Source organism: Salvelinus sp. IW2-2015, unplaced genomic scaffold (assembly GCF_002910315.2).
Source record: "Salvelinus sp. IW2-2015 unplaced genomic scaffold, ASM291031v2 Un_scaffold944, whole genome shotgun sequence".
In the NCBI taxonomy this organism is placed as follows: domain Eukaryota; kingdom Metazoa; phylum Chordata; class Actinopteri; order Salmoniformes; family Salmonidae; genus Salvelinus; species Salvelinus sp. IW2-2015.
Genome location: NW_019942659.1, coordinates 249,689 through 273,301, shown reverse-complemented (window position 1 = coordinate 273,301; position 23,613 = coordinate 249,689). Strand labels below are relative to the sequence as shown.

At 42.6% G+C, this 23,613-nt stretch overlaps 2 protein-coding genes across 2 annotated transcripts; both read left to right on the top strand.

Moving 5' to 3' along the window:
* Window positions 1-279: 279 nt before the first annotated feature.
* Window positions 280-8,643, top strand: LOC112069246 (prefoldin subunit 5-like). The gene is made up of 6 exons (XM_024136543.2): window positions 280-375; window positions 6,734-6,836; window positions 7,020-7,051; window positions 7,669-7,743; window positions 8,185-8,290; window positions 8,419-8,643. The coding sequence occupies exons 1-6, from the start codon at window positions 310-312 to the stop codon at window positions 8,496-8,498; spliced, it is 462 nt and encodes a 153-aa protein (XP_023992311.1). The 5' UTR covers window positions 280-309; the 3' UTR covers window positions 8,499-8,643.
* Window positions 8,644-16,222: 7,579 nt separating this feature from the next.
* LOC112069238 (methylosome protein WDR77) lies at window positions 16,223-21,913 on the top strand. Its single transcript, XM_024136532.2, has 10 exons — window positions 16,223-16,541; window positions 17,060-17,245; window positions 17,434-17,572; window positions 19,526-19,575; window positions 19,707-19,777; window positions 19,970-20,027; window positions 20,584-20,652; window positions 20,771-20,879; window positions 20,962-21,030; window positions 21,173-21,913. Exons 1-10 carry the CDS (start codon window positions 16,433-16,435, stop codon window positions 21,327-21,329), a joined length of 1,017 nt encoding a protein of 338 aa, XP_023992300.1. The 5' UTR covers window positions 16,223-16,432; the 3' UTR covers window positions 21,330-21,913.
* Window positions 21,914-23,613: the final 1,700 nt, after the last annotated feature.

Genomic DNA, 23,613 nt, shown 5'->3' with positions numbered 1-23,613 from the left:
ACTTGCTTGTGTGTATTATCTGCTAAGGCTGCCTTCTTAAATGTAAACAATGTTGTATCCTTTGATTTTCCTTTTTGAATGCTAGTGAAATGTGTACATAAATGTATTAATAAATGCTTGACAATAAAAATGCAGTATATTTGCCAAACAATCCTTGCACTTTGGTCTAGAAAGGAATTGGGGGCAGTATATCCCTCAGTAGGGGTCAGTATATCACTTCTTCTGCACCTTCGCAATGAAAAGGGCGTTTTCTCAAACTGGAAATACGTTAGTCAGAAGGGTCAATCTGATTTGTCTCACATTTTCAACATGGCGGTAAATCTGACAGAGCTTTCTCTTCCTCAGTTGGAGGGACTAAAGACTCAATTTGAGCAGGTAACAGAGGGATCTTGAATCTCGGTTGAAGTCATTCTGGGGCCATTATTTTCTACTGTTGCTTGTGCCAGCCCAGCTGATTAGCCAGTCATGCCATCTGAGTAACTAACGTTAGCTATCTACGTTACCGGTTGGCAGAAGATTCAGATCCTACCACTACGCTTGTTTACACCGAGCTGTATTGGGTTTGGAATGCAATTATGGTTACGAGGCAGTGTCTACACTTGACAGTTTATGCAGTTTTTGTATTCTGATAATGGAGTTCTAATCATGGAATTCCGAACAGGTCATGCGTCTACAGTACACCTACATTTTAAACGTCTACTCTGACCGGATTCCCTTTTCCACGCGCTAGCTTATATTCAAATACCTGTATGCATTCTGCAAACTGGAACAGGCTAAATCTGATAAAACAACAACTTGATGGCAGTAGCCAACTACTGTAGTTAACAAACCAACTAACCTCTAAATTGCTAGTTCATGTGACCCTCTGCTCTTTTTTTTTGCATCCAAAATAGATAATCCTGTTCAAAATGTAGATATACACTACCTGTCAAGTTTTAGAACACCTACTCATTCAAGGGTTTTTCTTTATTTGTACTATTTTCTACATTTGTAGAATAATAGTGAATACATCAAAACTATGAAATAACACATGGAATCATGTAGTAACCAAAAAGGTGTTAACCAAATCAAAATATATTTTATATTTCAGATTCTTCAAATAGCCACCCTTTGCCTTGATGACATATTTGCACATGCTTGGCATTCTCTCAACCAGCTTCACCTGGAATGCTTTTCCAAAAGTCTTGAAGGAGTATTCACATATGCTGAGCACTTGTTTGGCTGCTTTTCCTCCACTCTGTGGTCCAACTCATCCCAAACCTTCTCAATCTAAGCTTGATGCCCTCAATCTCACACAAATTATCAATCAATTTACCAGGTACAACCCCAAATTCGTAAACACGGGCACTCTCATAGATAGCATCCTAACTAACTCGCCCTCTAAATACACCTCTGCTGTTTTCAACCAAGATCTCAGCGATCACTGCCTCATTGCCTGCATCCGTAATGGGTCTGCGGTCAAACGACCACCCTTCGGTGTCAAACGCTCCCTAAAACACTTCGGTGAACAGGCCTTTCTAATCGACCTGGCCGGGGTATCCTAGAATGACATTGACCTCATCCCGTCAGTAGAGGATGCCTGGTTATTTTTTAGAAGTGCCTTCCTCACCATCTTAAATAAGCATGCTCCATTCAAAAAAAAAATTGAACCAGGAATAGATATAGCCCTTGGTTCACTCCAGACCTGTCTGCCCTTGACCAGCACAAAAACATCCTGTGGTGTTCTGCATTAGCATCGAATAGCCCCCGTGATATGCAACTTTTCAGGTAAGTGAGGAACCAATATACACAGGCAGTTAGGAAAGCTAAGGCTAGCTTTTTCAAACAGAAATGTGCATCTTGTAGTACAAACTCAAAAAAGTTCTGGGACACTAAAGTCCATGGAGAATAAGAGCACCTCCCAGCTGCCCACTGCACTGAGGCTAGGAAACACTGTCACTACCGATAAATCCACTATAACTGAGAATTTCAATAAGCATTTCTCTACGGCTGGCCATGCTTTCCACCTTGCTACCCCTACCCCGGTTAACTGCCCAGCACCCTCCACAGCAACCTGCCCAAGCCCCCACCATTTCTCCTCCACCCAAATCCAGATAGCTGATGTTCTGAAAGAGTTGCAAAATCTGGACTCCTACAAATCAGCCGGGCTAGACAATCTGGACCCTCTCTTTCTAAAATTATCTGCCGAAATTGTTGCAACCCCTATTACTAGCTTGTTCAACCTCTCTTTCATATCGTCTGAGATTCCCAAAGATTGGAAAGCTGCCGCGGTCATCCCCCTGTTCAAAGGGGGAGACACTCTAGACCCAAACTGCTACAGACCTATATCTATCCTACCCTGCCTTTCTAAAGTCTTCGAAAGCCAAGTTAACAAACAGATTACCGACCATTTCGAATCCCACCGTACCTTCTCTGCTATGCAATCTGGTTTCAGAGTTGGTCATGGGTGCACCTCAGCCATTCTCAAGGTCCTAAACGGTATCATAACTGCCATCGATAAAAGACAGTACGGTGTAGCCGTTTTCATCGACCTGGCCAAGGCTTTCGACTCTGTCAATCACCACATTCTTATCGGCAGACTAAACCGCCTTGGTTTCTCAAATGACTGCCTCGCCTGGTTCACCAACTACTTCTCTGATAGAGTTCAGTGTGTCAAATCGGAGGGCCTGTTGTCCGGACCTCTGGCAGTCTCTATGGGGGTGCCACAGGGTTCAATTCTCGGGCCGACTCTCTTCTCTGTATACATCAATGATGTCGCTCTTGCTGCTGGTGATTCCTTGATCCACCTCTACGCAGACGACACCATTCTGTATGCTTCTGGACCTTCTTTGAACACTGTGTTAACTAACCTCCAGACAAGCTTCAATGCCATACAACTCTCCTTCCGCGGCCTCCAACTGCTCTTAAATGCAAGTAAAACTAAACACCTGCTTGCCCACCCAGCATCACTACTCTGGACGGTTCTAACTACAAATACCTAGGTGTCTGGTTAGACTGTAAACTCTCCTTCCAGACTCACATTAAACATCTCCAATCCAAAATTAAATCTAGAATCGGCTTCTTATTTCGCAACAAAGCATCCTTCACTCATGCTGCCAAACATACCCTCGTAAAACTGACCATCCTACCGATACTCGACTTCGGCGATGTCATTTACAAAATAGCCACAAACACTCTACTCAACAAATTGGATGCAGTCTATCACAGTGCCATCCGTTTTGTCACCAAAGCCCCATATACTACCCACCACTGCGACCTGTATGCTCTCGTTGGCTGGCCCTCGCTTCATATTCGTCGCCAACCCCACTGGCTTCAGGTCATCTACAAGTCTCTGATAGGTAAGGCCCCGCCTTATCTTAGCTCATTGGTCACCATAGTAGCACCCACCCGTAGCACGAGCTCCAGCAGGTATATCTCTCTAGTCACCCCCAAAGCCAATTCCTCCTTTGGCTGCCTTTCCTTCCAGTTCTCTGCTGCCAATGACTGGAATGAGTTGCAAAAATCACTGAAGCTGGAGACTCATATCTCCCTTACTAGCTTTAACCTCTCTGGGATATTCGGGACGCTAGCGTCCCACCTCAACAACAGCCAGTGAAATTGCAGAGCGCCAAATTCAAAACAGAAATCCCATAATTAAAATTCCTCAAACATACAAGTATTTTACACCATTTTAAAGATAAACTTGTTGTAAATCCAGCCACAGTGTCCGATTTCACTTTACGACGAAAGCACACCAAACGATTATGTTAGGTCAGCACCTAGTCACAGAAAAACACAGCCATTTTTCCAGCAAAAGAGAGGAGTCACAAAAAGCAGAAATAGAGAAAATGAATCACTAACCTTTGATGATCTTCATCAGATGACACTCATAGGACTTCATGTTACACAATACATGTATGTTTTGTTTGATAAAGTTCATATTTATTTCCAAAAATCTTAGTTTACATTGGCGCATTATGTTCAGTAATGTTTTGCCTCCAAAACATCTGGTGATTTTGCAGAGAGCCACATCAATTTACAGAAATACTCATAATAAACATTGCTAAAAGATAGAATTGTTATGCATGGAATTATAGATACATTTCTCCTTAATGCAACCGCTGTGTCAGATTTCCCAAAAACTTTGCGGAAAAAGCACACCATGCAATAATCTGAGTACGGCGCTCAGACACAAAAACATGCCATACAGATACCCACCATGTTGTGGAGTCAACAGAAGTCAGAAATAGCATTATAAATATTCACTTACCTTTGATGATCTTCATCAGAATGCACTCCCAGGAATCCCAGTTCCACAAATGTTTGTTTTGTTTCGATAAAGTCCATAATTTATGTCCAAATACCTCCTTTTTGTTTGCACGTTTAGTACACAAATCCAAACTCAGGAGGCGCGAGCAAAAATGGCGATAGTTCAGACGAAAAGTCCTATTACAGTTCGTAGAAACATGTCAAATTAAGTATAGAATCAATCTTTAGGATGTTTTTATCATAAATCTTCAATAATATTTCAACCGGAGAATTCCTTTGTCTGTAGAAATGCAATGGAAAGCAGTTAACTCTCACAGAAGTGCGCGAGAATGAGCTTGTGGCACTCTGCCAGACCCCTGACTCAGTCAGCTCTTATTCCCCCCTCCTTCACAGTAGAAGCATCAAACAAGGTTCTAAAGACTGTTGACATCTAGTGGAAGCTGTAGGTAGTGCAATATGACCCCATAGACACTGTATATTTGATAGGCAATGACTTGAAAAACTACAAACCTCAGATTTCCCACTTCCTGGTTGGATTTTTCTCTGGTTTTTGCCTGCCATATGAGTTCTGTTATACTCACAGACATCATTCAAACTGTTTTAGAAACTTCGGAGTGTTCTCTATCCAAATCTACTAATTATATGCATATTCTAGCTTTTAGGACTGAGTAGCAGGCAGTTTACTCTGGGCACCTTTTTATCCAAGCTACTCAATACTGCCCCCCAGTCCCAAAGAAGTTAAGCACCAGCTGTCTGAGCAGCTCACAGATAACTGCACCTGTACATAGCCCATCTGTAAATAGCCCAACCAACTACCTCATCCCCATACTGTATTTATTTATTTATCTGTCTCCTTTGCACCCCTGTATATCTACTTGCACATTCATATTCTGCACATCAATCACTCCAGTGTCTAATTGGTATATTGTAATTACTTCGTCACCATGGCCTATTTATTGCCTTACCTCCCTTTTCTTACCTCATTTGCACACACTGTATATAGATTTTCTTCAACTGTATTATTGACTGTATGTTTTGTTTATTTATTGTTTATGTGTAACTCTGTTGTAGTATGTGTCGAACTGCTTTGCTTTATTATTGGCCAGGTCACAGTTGTGAATGAGAACTTGTTCTCAACTTGCCTGCCTGGCTAAATAGAGGTGAAATAAATAACATTTTTTTTTTAAATTGGTTGCGGTCGGGGGATTGTGGAGGCCAGGTCATCTGATGCAGCACTCCATCACTCTCCTCCTTGGTCAAATAGCCCTTACACAGCCTGGAGGTGTGTTGGGTCATTGTCCTGTTGAAAAACAAATGATAGTCCCACTAAGCCCAAACCAGATGGCATGGTGTATCACTGCAGAATGTTGTGGTAGCCATGCTGGTTAAGTATGCCTTGAATTCTAAATAAATCACAGACGGTGTCACCAGCAAAGCACCCCCACACCATAACACTTCCTCCATTCTTTATGGTGGGAAATACACATGCGGAGATCATCCATTCACCCACACAGCGTCTCACAAAGACAGGTCGCAACCAAAATCTAAAATTTGGACTCTAGACCAAAGAACAGATTTCCGCTTTCTAATGTCCATTGCTTGTGTTTCTTGGCCCAAGCAAGTCTCTTCTTATTATTGGTGTCCTTTAGTAGTGGTTCTTTGCAGCAATTCGACCATGAAAGCCTGATTCACACAGTCTCCTCTGGACAGCTGATGTTGAGATGTGCCTGTTCCTTGAATTTGGGCTGCAATTTGTGAGGCTGGTTACTCTAATGAACTCATCCTCTGCAGCAGAGGTAACTCTGGGTCTTCCTTTCATGAGAGCCAATTTCTTCATAGCGCATGATAGTTTTTGCGACTGCACTTTCAAAGTTCTTGAAATTTTCCAGATTGACTAACCTCCATGTCTTAAAGTAATGATGGACTGTTGTTTCTTTGCTTATTTGAGCTGTTCTTGCCAAGATATGGACTTGGTCTTTTACCAAATATTCTGTATACCCCCCTACCTTGTCACAACACAACTTATTGGCTCAAATGCATTAAGAAGGAAATAAATTCCACAAATTAACTTTTAACAAGGCACACACGTTAATTGAAATACATTCCAAATGACTCATGAAGCTGGTGGAGAGAATGCCAAGTGTGTGCAAAGCTGTCGTCAAGGCAAAGGGTGGCTACTTTTAAGTGTTTTTTTGTTTGGTTTTGTTTGGTTACTACATGATTCCATGTTTCATAGTTTTGATGTCTTCACTATTATTCGAAAAATACTAAAAATAAATAAAAACCCTTGAATGAGTAGGTGTCCAAACTTTTGACTAGTACTCATATATATATATATATATTCCCACAATATTGATATAAGCAATCAATGCAATATATTTGGGCCAGGTAAACTTAGTTCTTTACCTCATGAATGAAAATACCGCAGCTAATGTGTCTGGTATCCGTCTAAGTTGCATCACCTGATTCTTTCATTTTTTTGCAGGAGGCAGAGTTTTTGACCTCCTCTATAGGTCAGCTCAAAGTTGTCCAGATGAAATATGTAGAAGCTAAGGACAGTTTGAGTGTCCTCAACAAAAACAATGCAGGTGAGCTGCTCGAACTACACTTAATGCATTCTATGTTTTGTTCAGTTTTTGTTTTGTATGGAAGCTTTTACAGATACTGAAATAAATGTATTGAAATGATCTTTTATGAAGATCTCACCCCACATTGGTGTTTGTAAGTATGACACTTCAATTGATAATTTACATTTTACCTTTTTCTTTTAGGAAAAGAATTGCTGGTGCCCCTCACAAGCTCTGTATCCTTATGTTACTGATCGGAGATGCCTATATATGTATTTTATTTTTAAACTTTTGCCTACTGAAAGCCTCCTAGTCTTCAAACATACAAGCAAACACATTTTTCTCATATTCAACACACTTGATTACTGTAATTTGAGATTGATTGAAGGTGCATTGTTAAATACAGTATTTAAAACATGAAAATGAGTCCACAGCGCCTTCTCTGCCATTTTATATTGTAGCAACCTTAACCCAATACCTAATGACCTCGTCAAAAGGTTCAGACCTTTTGGTGTAACAGTTGAGGTATCCCGGTCGGGGCTACCCCCGAATTCGCTACATTGGTATCAGAAGTGGGATGGTGCCTGTGAGGCAATCGGAGACGCGTGTATAAGTGAAGGACTTAGTATAGAGAATAGTGGGGACATACTCTCTCGTAAGACAGGGGGTAGTGTAGCGACCTTAACCCAACAACTATAATACCTCGTCAAGAGGTTCGAACCTCTTGGCGTAACGGTTAAGGTGTTGGCTTGACAGTCACTGGACCCGAGTTCGCTACAATATCTTCAGTATGCATTTCTTAATAGTGTTGTTGGAAGTTTTCTGTTGTCCTTTTAACATCACTTGCTATTAGATGTACATCCCTGGAACACTTAATGACGTGGAACATGTCTTAGTGGATGTGGGGACAGGATACTACGTTGAAAAGGTGGGCAGAAAAGTAATTGATAACAAATTGCTAATACCCTTCATTGTACAGTTGACGCATAAGTTCACTTTGGGTAAGTAATCTGTTTTCCAGTCCCAATTTAGATTTTTTTATTTTAACCTTGCCCAGCCGGAGCAATAATATCTTCTAATTTCGTGTACGCTGACATGACCCAATCCTTTGCTTTTATCAGGGTCGTGTTCATGGAGGCACACTGTAGCAATGGAAAAAGGAAAACAAGACACATTCTGAAAGATTGTTCCTACAAGTTTCACTTGTTTTTTTCAACTTTTTGTTTTGATCAGGGAACCCAGGAGTCATTTGACTATATTTTGTTAAACTCTGCTGTTCCATATACATGTATTTGCTTGTTAGTACAATTATTTGGAAATCTGTCTGTATAATATGAGTTTGTAAGCCTCATTTGAAATATCTCTGCAGAATGTTGATGGCACAAAAGAGTTTTTCAAGCGCAAAATAGAGTTCCTCACCAAGCAGATAGAGAAGGTTCAACCGGCTCTGCAGGAGAAACATGGCATGAAACAAGGTAACACACACAAATACAAATGTTTGTCATATTTGTAATACAAGTATTTCACTTAAATGCAATAGAACTTCACTTGTAGTTTATTTTGCTCATCCCTTCCTATCTGTGTTTTTTGTTCTGTCTTCTAGCTGTAATTGAGGGGATGAATATTAAGATCCAACAGCTTCAGAGTCAACAGGCTTCACAGTTGGGGACCACTGAAGCCTAACCAGGTGAAGATGGGGCTTACACCAGTCTGCTTGGGTTCTTCATGATGGGGATTTAGAGTTACTGAAAACAAATTCTGCATGAACTGTTAATTGGTTGATCTAAGGTAAAAGTGAACGAAAGACAAGTATATTTTCCATTTTGTTCAAATCCACAGATCAAAAATAAAACAATTTTAAAACTACCATAAAACAGTCCCAACGTACAGGCTAAAACAGTCTATGGCTAAAACCGCCTGTCGTCACTAGTTACCACAGCCACAAAGTCATAATTATGGCTAAACCCGCCTATTTCTATTATTTATTCAAATCTGATTTAAAAAGGTCCAATGCAGCTGTTTTTATCTTGATATCAAATAATTTCGGAGGAACAATTAAGTACCTTACTGTGATTGTTTTTCAATTAAAATGGTCAAGCAGAAACAAAAATACCTTCTTAGCAAAGACCAATTTTGCAAGCAAGAATTTAGCTAAGACTGTCAGGGAGTGGTCTTTGTGGGGAGAGGAAAACTGAAAACTATCTGTTCTTGGCAGAGATGTTTGGAACTCTTTCTTATTGGTCTAAACTAATTTACCGCCTGGTGCCAAAACGCCATCCCACCACAACCGGCTGAAATTTCAGGCTGCCTTTTCAAACATCTCTTACACTAAAAGGGCATTATATTGTGAAAAAGATATTACAATTTCCAACCTCCATAGTGTGTGTGTGTGTGTGTGTGTGTGNTGTGTGTGTGTGTGTGTGTGTGTGTGTGTGTGTGTGTGTGTGTGTGTGTGTGTGTGTTTGACTGCACTGGGCCTTAAACCTAACTATAACCACACTGCTAACCTTATGCCTAACTTTTTTAAATTAAGACCAAAAAGCTATTTTGACTTTGTGGCTGTGACAACCAAAACCTTCAGCTGTGTGGTGCCAGGAAGTGGAAGTATGCAGTCCACTTTCAGGTTTCTGTTTCAAAAGTGCAGTATACGTAAACCTTGGCAACAGTCCAAACTCAAAGTAGACATCCCTCGGCCCCAAACCCTCAGCTCTTGAATTACATTTTACATCGTCACATCCGAGTGTACCTTAAATGTCCCTTGCCCAAGCGAGGGAGAGTGATGATCGGAGATGCAACGTCCTTGGTGGAAATCTTGAAATTGAGCTTAAAAACAACCAACCTAAAGCTGTTAAGTACCTAGCAAGCTAACGTAACTAGCTAGCACTCCTGTCAGGTAGCTAGCTAGCTACAGTTACAGTTATAACTGGCTAGTTTGGACATTTATACCAATACATTTCAGAATTCCAAAAAATATGTGCATGAAGCTAGCTATGTTTGATAGGCTCCTAGCTACGAGACTAAGCCAATTTGCCAACGCAAATTAATTTCATCTATCTATCTATACACAAACACACACACAGTACCAGTCAAAAGTTTGGACACACCTACTCATTCCAGGGTTTTTCTTTATTTTACTATTTTCTACATTGTAGAATAATAGTGAAGACATCAAAACTATGACAACACATATGGAATCATGTAGTAACCAAAAAAGTGTTAAACAAATCAAAATATATTTGAGATTCTTCAAATAGCCACCATTTGCCTTGATGACAGCTTTGCACACTCTTGACATTCTCTCAACCAGCTTCATGAGGTAGTCACCTGGAATCCATTTCAATTAACAGGTGTGCCTTAAGTTAATTGGTGGAATTTCTTTCCTTAATGCGTCTGAGCCAATCAGTGGCGTTGTGACATGGTAGGGGTGGTATACAGAAGATAGCCCTATTTGGTAAAAGACCAAGTCCATATTATAGCAAGAACAGCTCAAATAAGCAAAGAGAAACGGCAGTCCATCATCATGAAGGTCAGTCAATCCAGAAAATTCTCAAGAACTTTGAAAGTTTCTTCAAGCGGTATGAAGTCTCCCGGGTGGCGCAGTGGTCTAGGGCACTGCATCGCAGTGCTAGCTGCGCCACCAGAGTCTCTGGGTTCGCGCCCAGGCTGGGCTGGGTTCGCGCCCAGGCTCTGTCGCAGCCGGCCGCAACCGGGAGATCCGTGGGGCGACGCACAATTGGCATAGCGTCGTCCGGGTTAGGCCGGTAGGGAGGGTTTGGCCGGTAGGGATATCCTTGTCTCAGTATGTAAAAATGTAATAAAATGTATGCACTCTACTGTAAGTCGCTCTGGATAAGAGCGTCTGCTAAATGACTAAAATGTAAATGTGAAATGAAGCTGGCTCTCATGAGGACAGCCACAGGAAAGGAAGGCCCAGAGTTACCTCTGCTGCAGAGGATAAGTTCATTAGTTACCAGCCTCAGAAATCGTCAATTAACTGCACCTCAGATTGCAGCCCAAATAAATGCTTCACAGAGGTCAAGTAACAGACACATCTCAACATCAACTTTTCAGAGGAGACTGCGTGAATCAGGCCTTCATGGTCGAATTGCTGCAAAGAAATCACATCTAAAGGTCACCAATAAGAAGAAGAAGACTTGCTTGGGCCAAGAAACACAAGCAATGGACATTAGACCCCGGTGGAAATCTGTCCTTTGGTCTGATGAGTCCAAATGTTTGATTTTTGGTTCCAACTGCCGTGTCTTTGTGAGACGCAGAGTAGGTGAATGGATGATCTCGAAATGTTCGGTTCCCACCTAGAAGCATGGATGTGGGGGCGTTTTGCTGGTGACACTGTGATATATTTAGAATTCAAGGCACACTTAACCAGCATTGCTACCACAGCATTCTGCAGTGATACGCCATCCCATCTGTTTTGCACTTAGTCCCACTATCATTTGTTTTTCAACAGGACAATGACCCAAAACACTCCTCCAGGCTGTGGAAGGGCTATTTGACCAAGAAGGGGGGTGATGGAGTTCTGCATCCCCCCGACCTCAACCCAATTGAGATGGTGAAGGAAAAGCAGCCAACAATTGCTCAGCATATGTGGGAACTCCTTCAAGATTGTTGGAAAAACATTCCAGGTGACTACCTCATGAAGCTGGTTGACAGAATGCCAAGACTGTGCAAAGCTGTCATCAAGGCAAAGGGTGGTTACTTTGAATCTCAAACATAAAATATACTTTGAAGTGTTGAACACTTTTTTTGGTTACTACATCAAATCAAATTTATTTATATAACCCTTCTGACATCAACTGATATCTCAAAGTGCTGTACAGAAACCCAGCCTAAAACCCAAACAGCAAGCAATGCAGGTGTAGAAGCACGGTGGCTAGGAAAAACTCCCTAGAAAGGCCAAAACCTAGGAAGAAACCTAGAGAGGAACCAGGCTATGAGGGGTGGCCAGTCCCTCCCACTACATGACTCCATGTGTGTTGTTCCTACCCTGTGCTTTGACCTCTTTCTCCCCTCTCTCTCCAGATGAAATCTCGCGTCTTGTGACGGCCGGCCGCCCAACAACCCCCCGCTTGACCCTATCCCCTCCTCTCTTCTCCAGACCATTTCCGGAGAACCTCTCCTTACCTCACCTCGCTCATCAACCATCCTTGACCGCTGGCTACGTCCCTTCCCGTCTTCAAGAGAGTGAGAGTTGCACCCTTCTAAAAAAAACTCCACTTCGATCCCTTCCGATGTCAACAACTACAGACCAGTATTCCCTTCTTTCTTTTCTCTCCAAAACTATTGAACGTGCCGTCCTTGGCCAGCTCTCTCCTGCTATCTCTCTCAGAATGACCTTCTTGATCAAATCAGTCAGGTTTCAAGACTAGTCATTCAACTGAGACTGCTCTTCTCTGTGTCACGGAGGCGCTCCGCACTGCTAAAGCTAACTCCTCTCTCTGCTCTCATCCTTCTAGACTATCGGCTGCCTTTGATACTGTGAACCATCAGATCCTCCTCCTCCCACCTCTCCGAGCTGGGCATCTCCGGCGCGGCCCACGCTTGGATTGCGTCCTACCTGACAGGTCGCCCTACCAGGTGGCGTGTGCGAGAATCTGTCTCTGCATCCACGTGCTCTCACCACTGGTGTCCCCAGGGCTCTGTTCTAGGCCCTCTCCTATTCCTCGCTATACACCAAGTCACTTGGCTCTGTCATATCCTCACATGGTCTCTCCTATCATTGCTATGCAGACGACACACAATTATATCTTCTCCTTTCCCCCTCTGATAACCAGGTGGTGAATCGCATCTGCATGTCTGGCAGACATATCAGTGTGGATGACGGATCACCACCTCAAGCTGAACCTCGCAAGACGGAGCTGCTCTTCCTCCCGGGGAAAGGACTGCCCGTTCCATGATCTCGCCATCGGTTGACAACTCCATTGTGTCCTCCCTCCAGATGTGCTAAGAACCTTGGCGTGATCCTGGACAACACCCTGTCGTTCTCAAACTAACATCAAGGCGGTGACCCGTTCCTGTAGGTTCATGCTCTACAACATTCGCAGAGTACGACCCTGCCTCACGCAGGAAGCGCGCAGGTCCTAAATCCAGGCACTTGTCATCTCCCGTCTGGATTACTGCAACTCGCTGTTGGCTGGGCTCCCTGCCTGTGCCATTAAACCCCTACAGCTCATCCAGAACGCCGCAGCCCGTCTGGTGTTCAACTTTCCCAAGTTCTCTCTCACGTCACCCGCTCCTCCGCTCTCTCCACTGGCTTCCGTTGAAGCTCGCATCCGCTACAAGACCATGGTGCTTGCCTACGGAGCTGTGAGGGAGAGGGCACCTCCGTACCTTCAGGCTCTGATCAGGCCTACACCCAAACAAGGGCACTGCGTCATCCACCTCTGCGCTGCTCGCCTCCCTACCTCTGAGGAAGTACAGTTCCGCTCAGCCCAGTCAAAACTGTTCGCTGCTCTGGCACCCCAATGGTGGAACAAACTCCCTCACGACGCCGACGCCAGGTCAGCGGAGTCAATCACCACCTTCCGGAGACACCTGAAACCCCACCTCTTTAAGGAATACCTAGGATAGGATAAAGTAATCCTTCTAACCCCCCCCCTTAAAAGAGTTAGATGCACTATTGTAAAGTGGTTGTTCCACTGGATATCATAAGGTGAATGCACCAATTTGTAAGTCGCTCTGGATAAGAGCGTCTGCTAAATGACTTAAATGTAAATGTAATGTAAATGTTTCGTAGTTGATGTCTTCACTAGTAATCTAAAATGTAGAAAATAGTAAAAATGAATAAATAACCCTTGAATGAGTAGGTGTGTCCAAACTTCTGACTGGTACTGTATATTTTTAAGCAAGCTAGCGTCATAATTTTGACTGACATGCCGAAATGTTGATTTAAATTTGACACTTCGTGGCCACCAGAGTATGAGAAGGCTTCCCGAGTGGCGCAGCGGTCTAAGGCACTGAATCGCAGTGCTAGAGGTGTCACTGCAGACCCTGGTTCAATCCCGGGCTGTATCACAATCGGCCGTGATTGGGAGTACCATAGGGTGGCGAACAATTGGCCCAGTGTCGTCTGGGTTAGGGGAGCGTTTGGCCGGGGTAGGCTGTCATTGTAAATAAGAATTTAACTCAGTTGCGTAGTTAAATAAAGGTAAAACATAAAATAGAATGACACGTGACTACAGTTTGCATTGAATTGTAGGTCATATCAACCCCACAAGTGAGCAAAGTTCTTCACTCACTGCCTCAAATGAAATCGGGGGCCAAGGGGGCAACGGTAGTGAATTGGACTGGCACTTAAGATGGCAATCAAACTGCATCTGGTTGCAACAGGGATTCCCCCAAAGTGGCTAGTGTAAGGGCTGAGGAGATTCAAATAAAGTGCTTGGACTGCAGCCCTTGTACCTCAGTTGTATAAACAGAGGAAGAGGAGAAGTGAGAGGGATAACCCCACAGAATTTTCACAGGATATATAAATGTGAAGCATCCGTTTGGTGTTTACACTCTACCAAATATGGTGATGAGAGGAAGCCCAGTGGCTGGCAGTGTGAGAAGCGAAATGGATTTTGGCCGACATTCTGCACAATTTCTCATCGATTAAACATTTGATCTCCATACAGTTTTCTGTATTCCAAAACTAGAATCTGTAAAGACTGCCAAAGTTTAGGAGTGCAAGGGCTAATTTAGTTGTTGCACACGTGCACTTCAGAAGTAAGCATTCCCCAACGGAAATGTGCAAATAAATTCTAGAACGTGCAAATAGGATGTCATTAGCTCAGCCTAGCCTCCGCCCACCTCCTTGCTTATTCTGCCCACTATGATTAATTTGCTCCCATTGGAAACGACAGGCTCTGCTCTATCTTGGATTAGTTATACAAATATTGTACAACCCTGGCTAAAATGAAAAAAAAAATTTGGTCAAAATAACGGCAATTTTAATTTTGGGGGATTTTAGCTAATCCTAACTATGTCCCTAACCTTAACTCCCCCCCCCCAAAAAAAGCATGATCCATCCTAGCCATGACCGTGTAAATGCGCCCCAAATCTCTCTTCTCCAGCAGGTGGAGTTTTGTATTTTTTTCGCTCACCGAGCAAGGAGTATAGAAGTCAATGAGTTTCGAATTTGGTTAACATTAAATTGAATGGCATATTTGATCGAATATAAGTTTCGTAATGCTTCGGTTGTTACAAGTCTACTAATGTAAAGTACAACACGTGACATCCCGGCAGCTTTGGAGAAAAAAACACTTTACAGCTGAGTTGTGCCTTTTGTCCACACACCTATCTACCTTCTCATTGGCTATAATGGTCCCACTTGATCTTGCCTCCTTCCGACTGCCTTCCATTTTAAGACTTCTCTTCTCATCCCTAAAGCGGCCACTTCAGTATCTGGTCAATATAATGGATAATCTGTGGTATAAATGTAGGAGTCTACAATCTCACTATGTCAGTATTAGAAAACACCCGATTCGACTACAATCACCCCATTAAAAGGTAGAAAAGGATGGGATAAGAATCCCAGCTGGAAATGAATTGGAGAAACGTATAATGCTCTGCCCAGCAGATTGTCGACCAATTGCGTTCACGTTGTCATGTGCGTCACGCGGTTGCTAAACTAGCTAATTGTCACGTAATCCCTTTTTAAAAGTCAGGGTATGAGTCGAGAAACCAGCCTATTTCCTTGAAGTACGGTATGTCACGAGTTGAAAGCTATACTATACTATAGAGAACAAGTTAATTATCTCACATCTCTGAAAATAATGGTAATGTTAAACCACTAACATTGAGTGGCTGCTGCCAACATACTGACTCAACTCCAGCCACTTTAATAATGGAAAAATGTATGTAAATTTTCTTTCCACTAGACACTTTAAACAATACCACTTAATATAATGTTTACATACCCTATATTACTCATCTCATATGTATATACTGTACTCTATACCATCTACTGCATCTTGCCATCTTTATGTAATACATGTATCACTAGCCATTTTAAACAATGCCACTTTTATATGTTTACATACCCTACATTACTCATATCATATGTATATACTGTACTCTATACCATCTACTGCACCTTGCCTATGCCGTTCTGTACCATCACTCATTCATATATTTTTATGTACATATTCTTCATCCCTTTACACTTGTGTGTATAAGGTAGTTGTTGTGAAATTGTTAGGTTAGATTACTCGTTGGTTATTACTGCATTGTTGGAACTAGAAGCAAAAGCATTTTGCTACACTCGCATTAACATCTGCTAACCATGTGTATGTGACAAATAAAATTTGATTTGATTTGATTTAATGTTGTGTTTTTGAGCAATCGTTCAATTGACTCCTTGGGGGAGTGTTCTTGTCCAGAATCGCCCAGAATGCATCGCGCGGCCCATTGACGATAATTGGGGAACGTACACGATGGAGTTCTTTGGCTGTTTGAAAGTTCATTCATTCTGGCGTAAACGATGGACTACTAGAACGTAAACCTAAATCAAGGAGTTTCTTCGTCCGTCGTTTCTCGAATAGCTAGCTTACATTTATTGTACAAATAAATAGTATTTGTATTGCAAGCTCTAGCTTGAGTGAATCAGTGTTGCCTGGATGAAAAGTACAGTAAATGCCAATATGATAAAGGCAAACGGATGGAACATACCACCAAATGCCCCCGCGTGTATGGAGAAGCATTTGGACTCGGCGCAGTACAGGGGAGGTAAGCAAAGTCACAGCTAGTGTGTGATGCAGCCTTGTGTGGTAGTTAGCTTCCAGACACATGGCTATTAGAAAGGGCTAGCTAACTACCGGCACAGCACGTTGTGTTGTCGCAGAATAAAGTGTTATATTGTGGACATGTAAATCAGCCACTAAGACAAAAGTCATAACCTATCGAATTTACATAATTAACAGCAAAAACACACAGTAAAAGCATGTTTGTTCTAAGGTAAAATGTACTGTAGCTAGTAAGCTACTGTAGCTAACTTGTTATTTCGAAGAGAATGATAATTTATATTTCTATAGCGCTTTTCATAACAACCTCAACGCGCTTCAATGGTGCGTTACTAGTTCCTCTAACGTTATCATATTGCAAGCTAGCTACCGTTGGACATAAGCTAACAATTATAGCTTGCTAGCTATGCTAAATAACCTGCCACCCTATCCTATGGCACTTCAGCACAGGCACAAGACACCATATGATTCAGCTATTGACATTTTTCTATTTTCTTCCCATAGATGGCACCCTGTTGCTGGGGGCCTCCAGTCTGACAGGCAGGTGTTGGCAGGGCTCCATCTGGGTCTACTGTGATCCCAAGCAGTCTCCCAACGAGGGCTTCTGCAAGGCTGGTGTCCAGACAGAGGCAGGCATCACAGAGGCAAAGTGGGTTTCGGAGAGGGGTATCCTAGTTGCATCTGACTCTGGTAAGTAGGCATGACAGTAATCATTACTAAATGCATATCATATTCTGCTGTAAATAAGGCTGGTCTAAAGTGAGGGAAATATAGTTGTTAAAAGTACAATGATTACATTTAATTCAGGCCGATATCATCTAGATTATTTGCGAGCTATACAAAAGTGTGGATGCAATGTGGTTTGACTGGTGTTGTAGGTGCTGTTGAGCTGTGGGAGCTAGCAGAGGATGAGAGTCTGCTGGTGAATCGGTTTGCCAAACTCGAGCATGATCACATCGTTACCAGCGTGAGCCCTGCTGGGTCAAGCCACGCCATCAGCGGCAGTATGGACAACCGGTCAGTAGGGGGCAGTCTCTATTTGTGTCTCATTCAGAGTATGTGAGCGAGGAGCGGAGTGTGACCAATTTGACTGAAGCGTTATGCGATATTCCCGAAGGCTGGAGCGTTGGCCTTCTCGCCCACTTGTAATTTCAATCCAGTAAGAGCTCACGTCACAAGCTCAGGGCTTTCCTGACCAAGCATGCATTTGTAGTTTACTTGTGCTGCGGTAGCCCCTTGCTTTAGCTACTAACATGGAGTTCACTTAATATTTTCACAAAGAAACGGATAAAACATGGGTGCAAAATCAAGGTGAGTTACAAAGATGAGGACCAAGCGCAAGAGGGAGTGCAGTGATGGTGTCTAACTAATAAATCAAATTTTAATGGTCACATACGTATATTTAGCAGATGTAATTGCGGGTGTAGTGAAATACTTGTTCCAACAGTGCAGTAATATCATAACATTTCATAACAATACACACATCTAAAGTAAAATATATATAAATATTAGGACAAGCGATGTCGGAGTGCCATTGACTAAAATACAGTAGAATATAATACAATATATTAGGTGGGGGTGGGGGTAGGTAACAACATCTCCACCCCGCTGATCCTCAACACTGGGCATGCACGCCTCCAACTCAATCAACAAGTTTGCGGACGACACTACAGTGGTAGGCTTGATTACCAACAACGACGAGATGGCCTACAGGGAGGAGGCGAGGGCCCTCGGAGTGTGGTGTCAGGAAAATAACCTCACACTCAACGTCAAAACAAAGGAGATGATTGTGGAGGAAACTTCAGCTTCAGGAAACAGCTGAGGGAGCACCCCCCTATCCACATCGACGGGACAGTAGTGGAGAGGGTAGTAAGTTAAGTTCCTTGGCGTACACATCACAAACTGAATTGGTCCACCCACACAGACAGCGTGGTGAAGAAGGCGCCTCTTCAACCTCAGGAGGCTGAAGAAATTTGGCTTGTCACCAAAAGCACTCACAAACTTCTACAGATGCACAATCGAGAGCATCCTGTCGGGCTGTATCACCGCCTGGTACTGCAACTGCTCCGCCCACAACCGTGACTCAGAGATGCTGGCCTTTAGTGTCTCCAGTGGCATTGCAAGTGTGGAGAGGATATTCTCCGCTGCTGGCCGGCTCTCCAGACACCATCGCGTGAGCCTGAAGCCCCAGACTGGCCAAACTCGTGTTTCTAAAAATGAGACTTTTTTTGTTTAATTTTTTTTTCATTTTAAGTCAGTCACAGCCTATATGTGCCGTTTATAGACTAATGATTTAATACAACAAAATGTTTAAATGCTGAGCACTTTGTCCCTACCAGCCTATTGTGTCACACTCAAATGCTTCACAATTTATTTCTTTGTAGTCTATAGCCTTGAAATAATGAAAATATAGCCTAAATTAGTTTGTTCCTTGGGCTCTCTGTCTGGCTCCTGACATATTTAGTATTTATTTTCTGTTTAATGACATGTATCCTATTTTAAATGAGTGCTTCTTACATTCACCTTTTCATGTTTATTAAAATACTTTTCATTAATCATATGGTTTGGGTTCAATACTTAAAAACTAAATGGTAGGTCCAAGTAGTAAAAAAATAAATTGGTGTTGGTTCAATTGTGATTTTAATGAACGGAGCGAATTTGTTTTCCTTGTGAGCGAGGAGTGGTTGGAAAGGTGGAGCACCTGAGCGGTGTGCAAGCAACGCTCCTTGAGTGATGAGTGGGATCAGACCGCTCAACTCCGCTCACATACTCTGGTCTCATGCAAATTTTGGATTAATGGTATGACAGACCTAGGCCCTCAGTGTAACTGGCCTGGCTGTGAGTCTATTTTGACAGCTGCAGGTAATGGGAGTGTTGTAGCTTGGTTTGCATTTCCTGGTGAAGATATCATTTTAATGCTGTCATAGGCCTAAGTCTTGCTCGGTTCTTTCTCTTTTCTACCTGCTGCAGAATCAAAGTCTGGGACCTTATTCAGGGGGAAGTGGTCAGCACATATAATGGTAAGGAAACTATACCTCATCTCTGTATTTTGAGCTGCACTATGTCTTAACTGGTGAACATGTCAGTGGCAGTTTCTCATGTTTCTATAGCTTGTGTATTTATTTAACTGGATCGGTCACCTGTTCCACAGCTCACTCGAAGCCAGTCACTTGTGTGTCCTGCAATCCATCCGATGACTCCCTCTTCCTCTCATGTGGCCAGGTAAGAGCCAAGACTAATTAGAGGGTTGTCTGTTTTAATTGGTTCAGTTTGGAATGTGGCTTTTCTATTGTGTGATATGAAGCTAGATACAGTAGGTTGTAACTTACTGAAAGGAGAACCTTGTAACTGTATGAAACGTGTTAATGCACGGTCTCCTCTCATTGATGTCTCTCTCCATTCCCCTTCACTCAGGATGGTCGTCTGTTGCTTTGGGACAGGAGGAAACCCACCAAACCAGCCTCTAGATTAGGTGAATAGAACAAGTCTGAACTGCAGTCAGCTAGGCAGCAGGATTTTCACGGGGCCGAGATGCATAGTCTTCTGTTGCCAATGGATTGACAGTGACATTTTATCTTGGCTTGTCAGTGGTTCATGGTTTTTAAGGTAGCCTTGGATTCTGTTGTCGAAGTGTATATCCTTGAGTAGCACAATCTTATGAATTGTGATAAATGCAGGTCGGGTCACTGCAGTAGGAACTCAGAACAACATGTTGTTGAAAAACAGGATTGTTTGGAAAATATGGTTTAATTTTCCAAATGTATTAAGCAAACTTTTCTAGCGACCCTAGTAATTTCAATAATTGTGTGTTGGGACAATTCTGTGTTTTTTAAAAATAAATATCCACTTCAAAGGTATCTAGACTTCTGCAGCACACCAATTACCCATTCGTTGTGTTCAAAGTGCACATGCAATACATGTAAATAGTGGAAATCAAAAACATGTACATGGTCAGGTGTGTCCAACCATGTTGTCCAGTGCATGTTGGTGATTTCCCAGCTGACTTTGGAGATTTTATCTTGTCTCAGACGTAGAGCCCAGCTGTTGTCCTACATCAGTAGCCTGGCATCCCCACCGCAGGACCACAATCGCCTACGGTAAGGACCAGTGCTACATTTCCCATGATGCATAGTGGTCCAAGCACATTGTTCTCAATGATTGATCTGCCAGGCTTTAATGATATGTTTGTTGATAATGGTGTTTGTGTTGATTTAGGCGATGAGCTGGGACGAGTGACTCTGAAGGACTTTCAGGGAACAGAGCCTGGCCAGACACAGAGCACCCACAGCCGCAGGGTCTGCGGCCTAGCCTTCTCATCACACAGGTAAACACCAACTCACACATCTACAGCAGTCAATGGTTTGTCAGACTAAACTAACACAATGATCTCTTACCTTCCAACACAGTGCCCCCTTGCTTGCCTCAATCAGTGATGACTGCACTGTTGCTGTGATGAACTCCGAGCTTAAGGAAATGTAAGTGTCTATGTATGGGCTGTTTACAATTGCTTCCTAGTTCATCCTTTTGGCTTGTTAACTCGAGCTATGCAATAAAATTGTGAAAATAATGTATTTGTACCCAATCTCTCCAACATGTGGCTCTACTGCTCCCCTCCAGGTTGAGAGACAAGAGGCACCAGGACTTTGTTCGGGGTGTCTGCTGGGCCCCTGGCGGTTCTGACACACTGACCACCGTGGGCTGGGACCACCAGGTCCTCCACCATGTCATGGGACAGGATGTACCCGCCACTGGATACTCCACGTCCCCACTGTAGACCCACCACCCAGCCTGGGTCAGGAGAGGGGGGAGTTGTAAAAGTATGGTTTTGTGGGGGAGAATTTGAGGGGTTGGCATGAGGGTAGAAATTGTCAACACCGGAGCAGAGCAGTATTAAGATGGTTTTCCTAGTCTAAGTACCCCTGGCCATAGTGGGTTATCTTTCCAACTGATTTGTTAAATCATGTGTGAAGGTAGTCAGCGATAAACAAAGTAAATCGGGATGTTTTTCACAACAACTGGGGGAATCAAGAGGCTACACATCTCTGCTGTTTTGGTCCAGCAGTGATCACATTGCAGCAGCGTGAAGCGCACATGGACCTACATTTCTGGGGAGTTCAGTCTTGTGTTGCATATTTTCTGTTCATGGCAATGTCATATGCTGAGTCTGTTTTAAGGTGTATGTTAACCACTTTTTGGATATCACCTTTGTTTTGCAGTTTGTAGGGAAATGAACAGATGGATTGTTGTCTAGTTATCATGAGGGGTACTTTTAGACTTGGGTTTGGGAATGCTGCCAAAGGCAATGGTCATCTTTAATCTAATGAACCCATCTGATCACGCTTATACTCCAGTGAGTCCAACCCCATGTAACCTTTGTTTACCCACCCTGGGGGTGCTGTATTACGTGGCATGTACGCCAGTCTGAGAAGTGGGAGCCACTGGCTCATTGGATAGCAAGATTGTGGGTTAATTGGACTCAATTAAACCATGGCTCATCCAAGCATTCTGAAATCACACTAGACTAGAATGACCTGGTTCAAGTTGTAACCATAATCAATACCATGGGCAATTTGTTTTCTAAATTAATGAATCATTTCTGTAAAGTCCTTGACTTCACTACATGGCTTATTTGTCCCATTGTGATTCCATATCTTCCCCCCTTGGCACTTTCTTTTGTTTAGATGGTCTCGTCTCATGTGTGCCAGAAACAGAAAGCACAGTTAACGGTTTTCATCCACACAAGGCTGCTCCTTGGATTGTATGTACAGTACATGTCTGGTGTTGCTTTTTGGAAGTCCGAGCAGTGCTACTTAACTGACTTAATCTACTTTTTCCATCCTTGAATAAAGTATGTCTGATTACTGTATAGTCATGAGTTGCTTTTGGTTTTCCAAGCACTTGAATGTTACTTAACTTTTAGTCCTCTGTAGGAAATTATTCTCAGACAATTTGGTAGAAACAAATTAATTTGTAACTTTACATTTTAATATCACAGGTAAAACAACAATACAAAGGAGTGGCCTGTGCCCTGACCTTTGCACTGGTATATTTGGCCTAATTCAATGTTTAAAACCAGAAATCCAGGGAAGGCAATCCAGGGTAATTATAGTTTCAATTGTTTCTGAATGTGGTGGCTTTTGTGCCAAATCATTCTAAAAGGACTTGGAACATGCCAAAGTTACCAAAAATCAGATGGTCATGTCAACTTGGACTCGTGTCAGGAGATATCAACAGCCTTGGATAACTACATTAATAACTGTTTATTTTTGTATAAATGAGCAGCTTAAGTAATGACAGACACAATGGCAAAAGTAGCGTGCAGGGGCATGCCTCTGCATTTATTTGAACTGCTTAGGTTAAGAACGTTCTACTCCTAAATTAAATTGACACCATCTGAAATATAATTTTCAGGCAATGTTTGTCCACTCCTCAATTGTCCAGTGTAGAGTTTGACAGATTATGATTTTTCAACACCGATACCGATTATTGGACGACCAAAAAAAGCCAATGACAATTACAACAATACTGAATCAACACTTAACTTTATATAATACATCAATAAAATCAATTTAGCCTCAAATAAATAATGAAACATGTTCAATTTCGTTTAAGTAATGCAAAAACAAAGTGTTGGAGAAGAAAGTAAAAGTGCAATATGTGCCATGTAAGAAAGCTAACGTTTAAGTTCCTTGCTCAGGATATGAGAACATATGAAAGCTGGTGGTTCCTTCTAACATGAGTCTTTAATATTTCCAGGTAAGAAGTTTTAGGTTGTAGTTACAGTATAGCTTCTTGTGTAACAGTATAGCTTCTGTCCCTCGCTCCTACCTGGGCTCGAACCAGGAACAATTTGATAACAGCCACCCTCGAAGCAGCGTTACCCATGCAGAGCAATGGGAACAACTACTCCAAGTCTCAGAGCGAGTGACGTTTGAAACGCTATTAGCGCGCACCCTGCCAACTAGCTAGCCATTTCATATCGGTTACACCAGCCTAATCTCGGGAGTTGATAGGCTTGAAGTCATTAACAGCGCAATGTTTGAAGAGCTGCTGGCAAA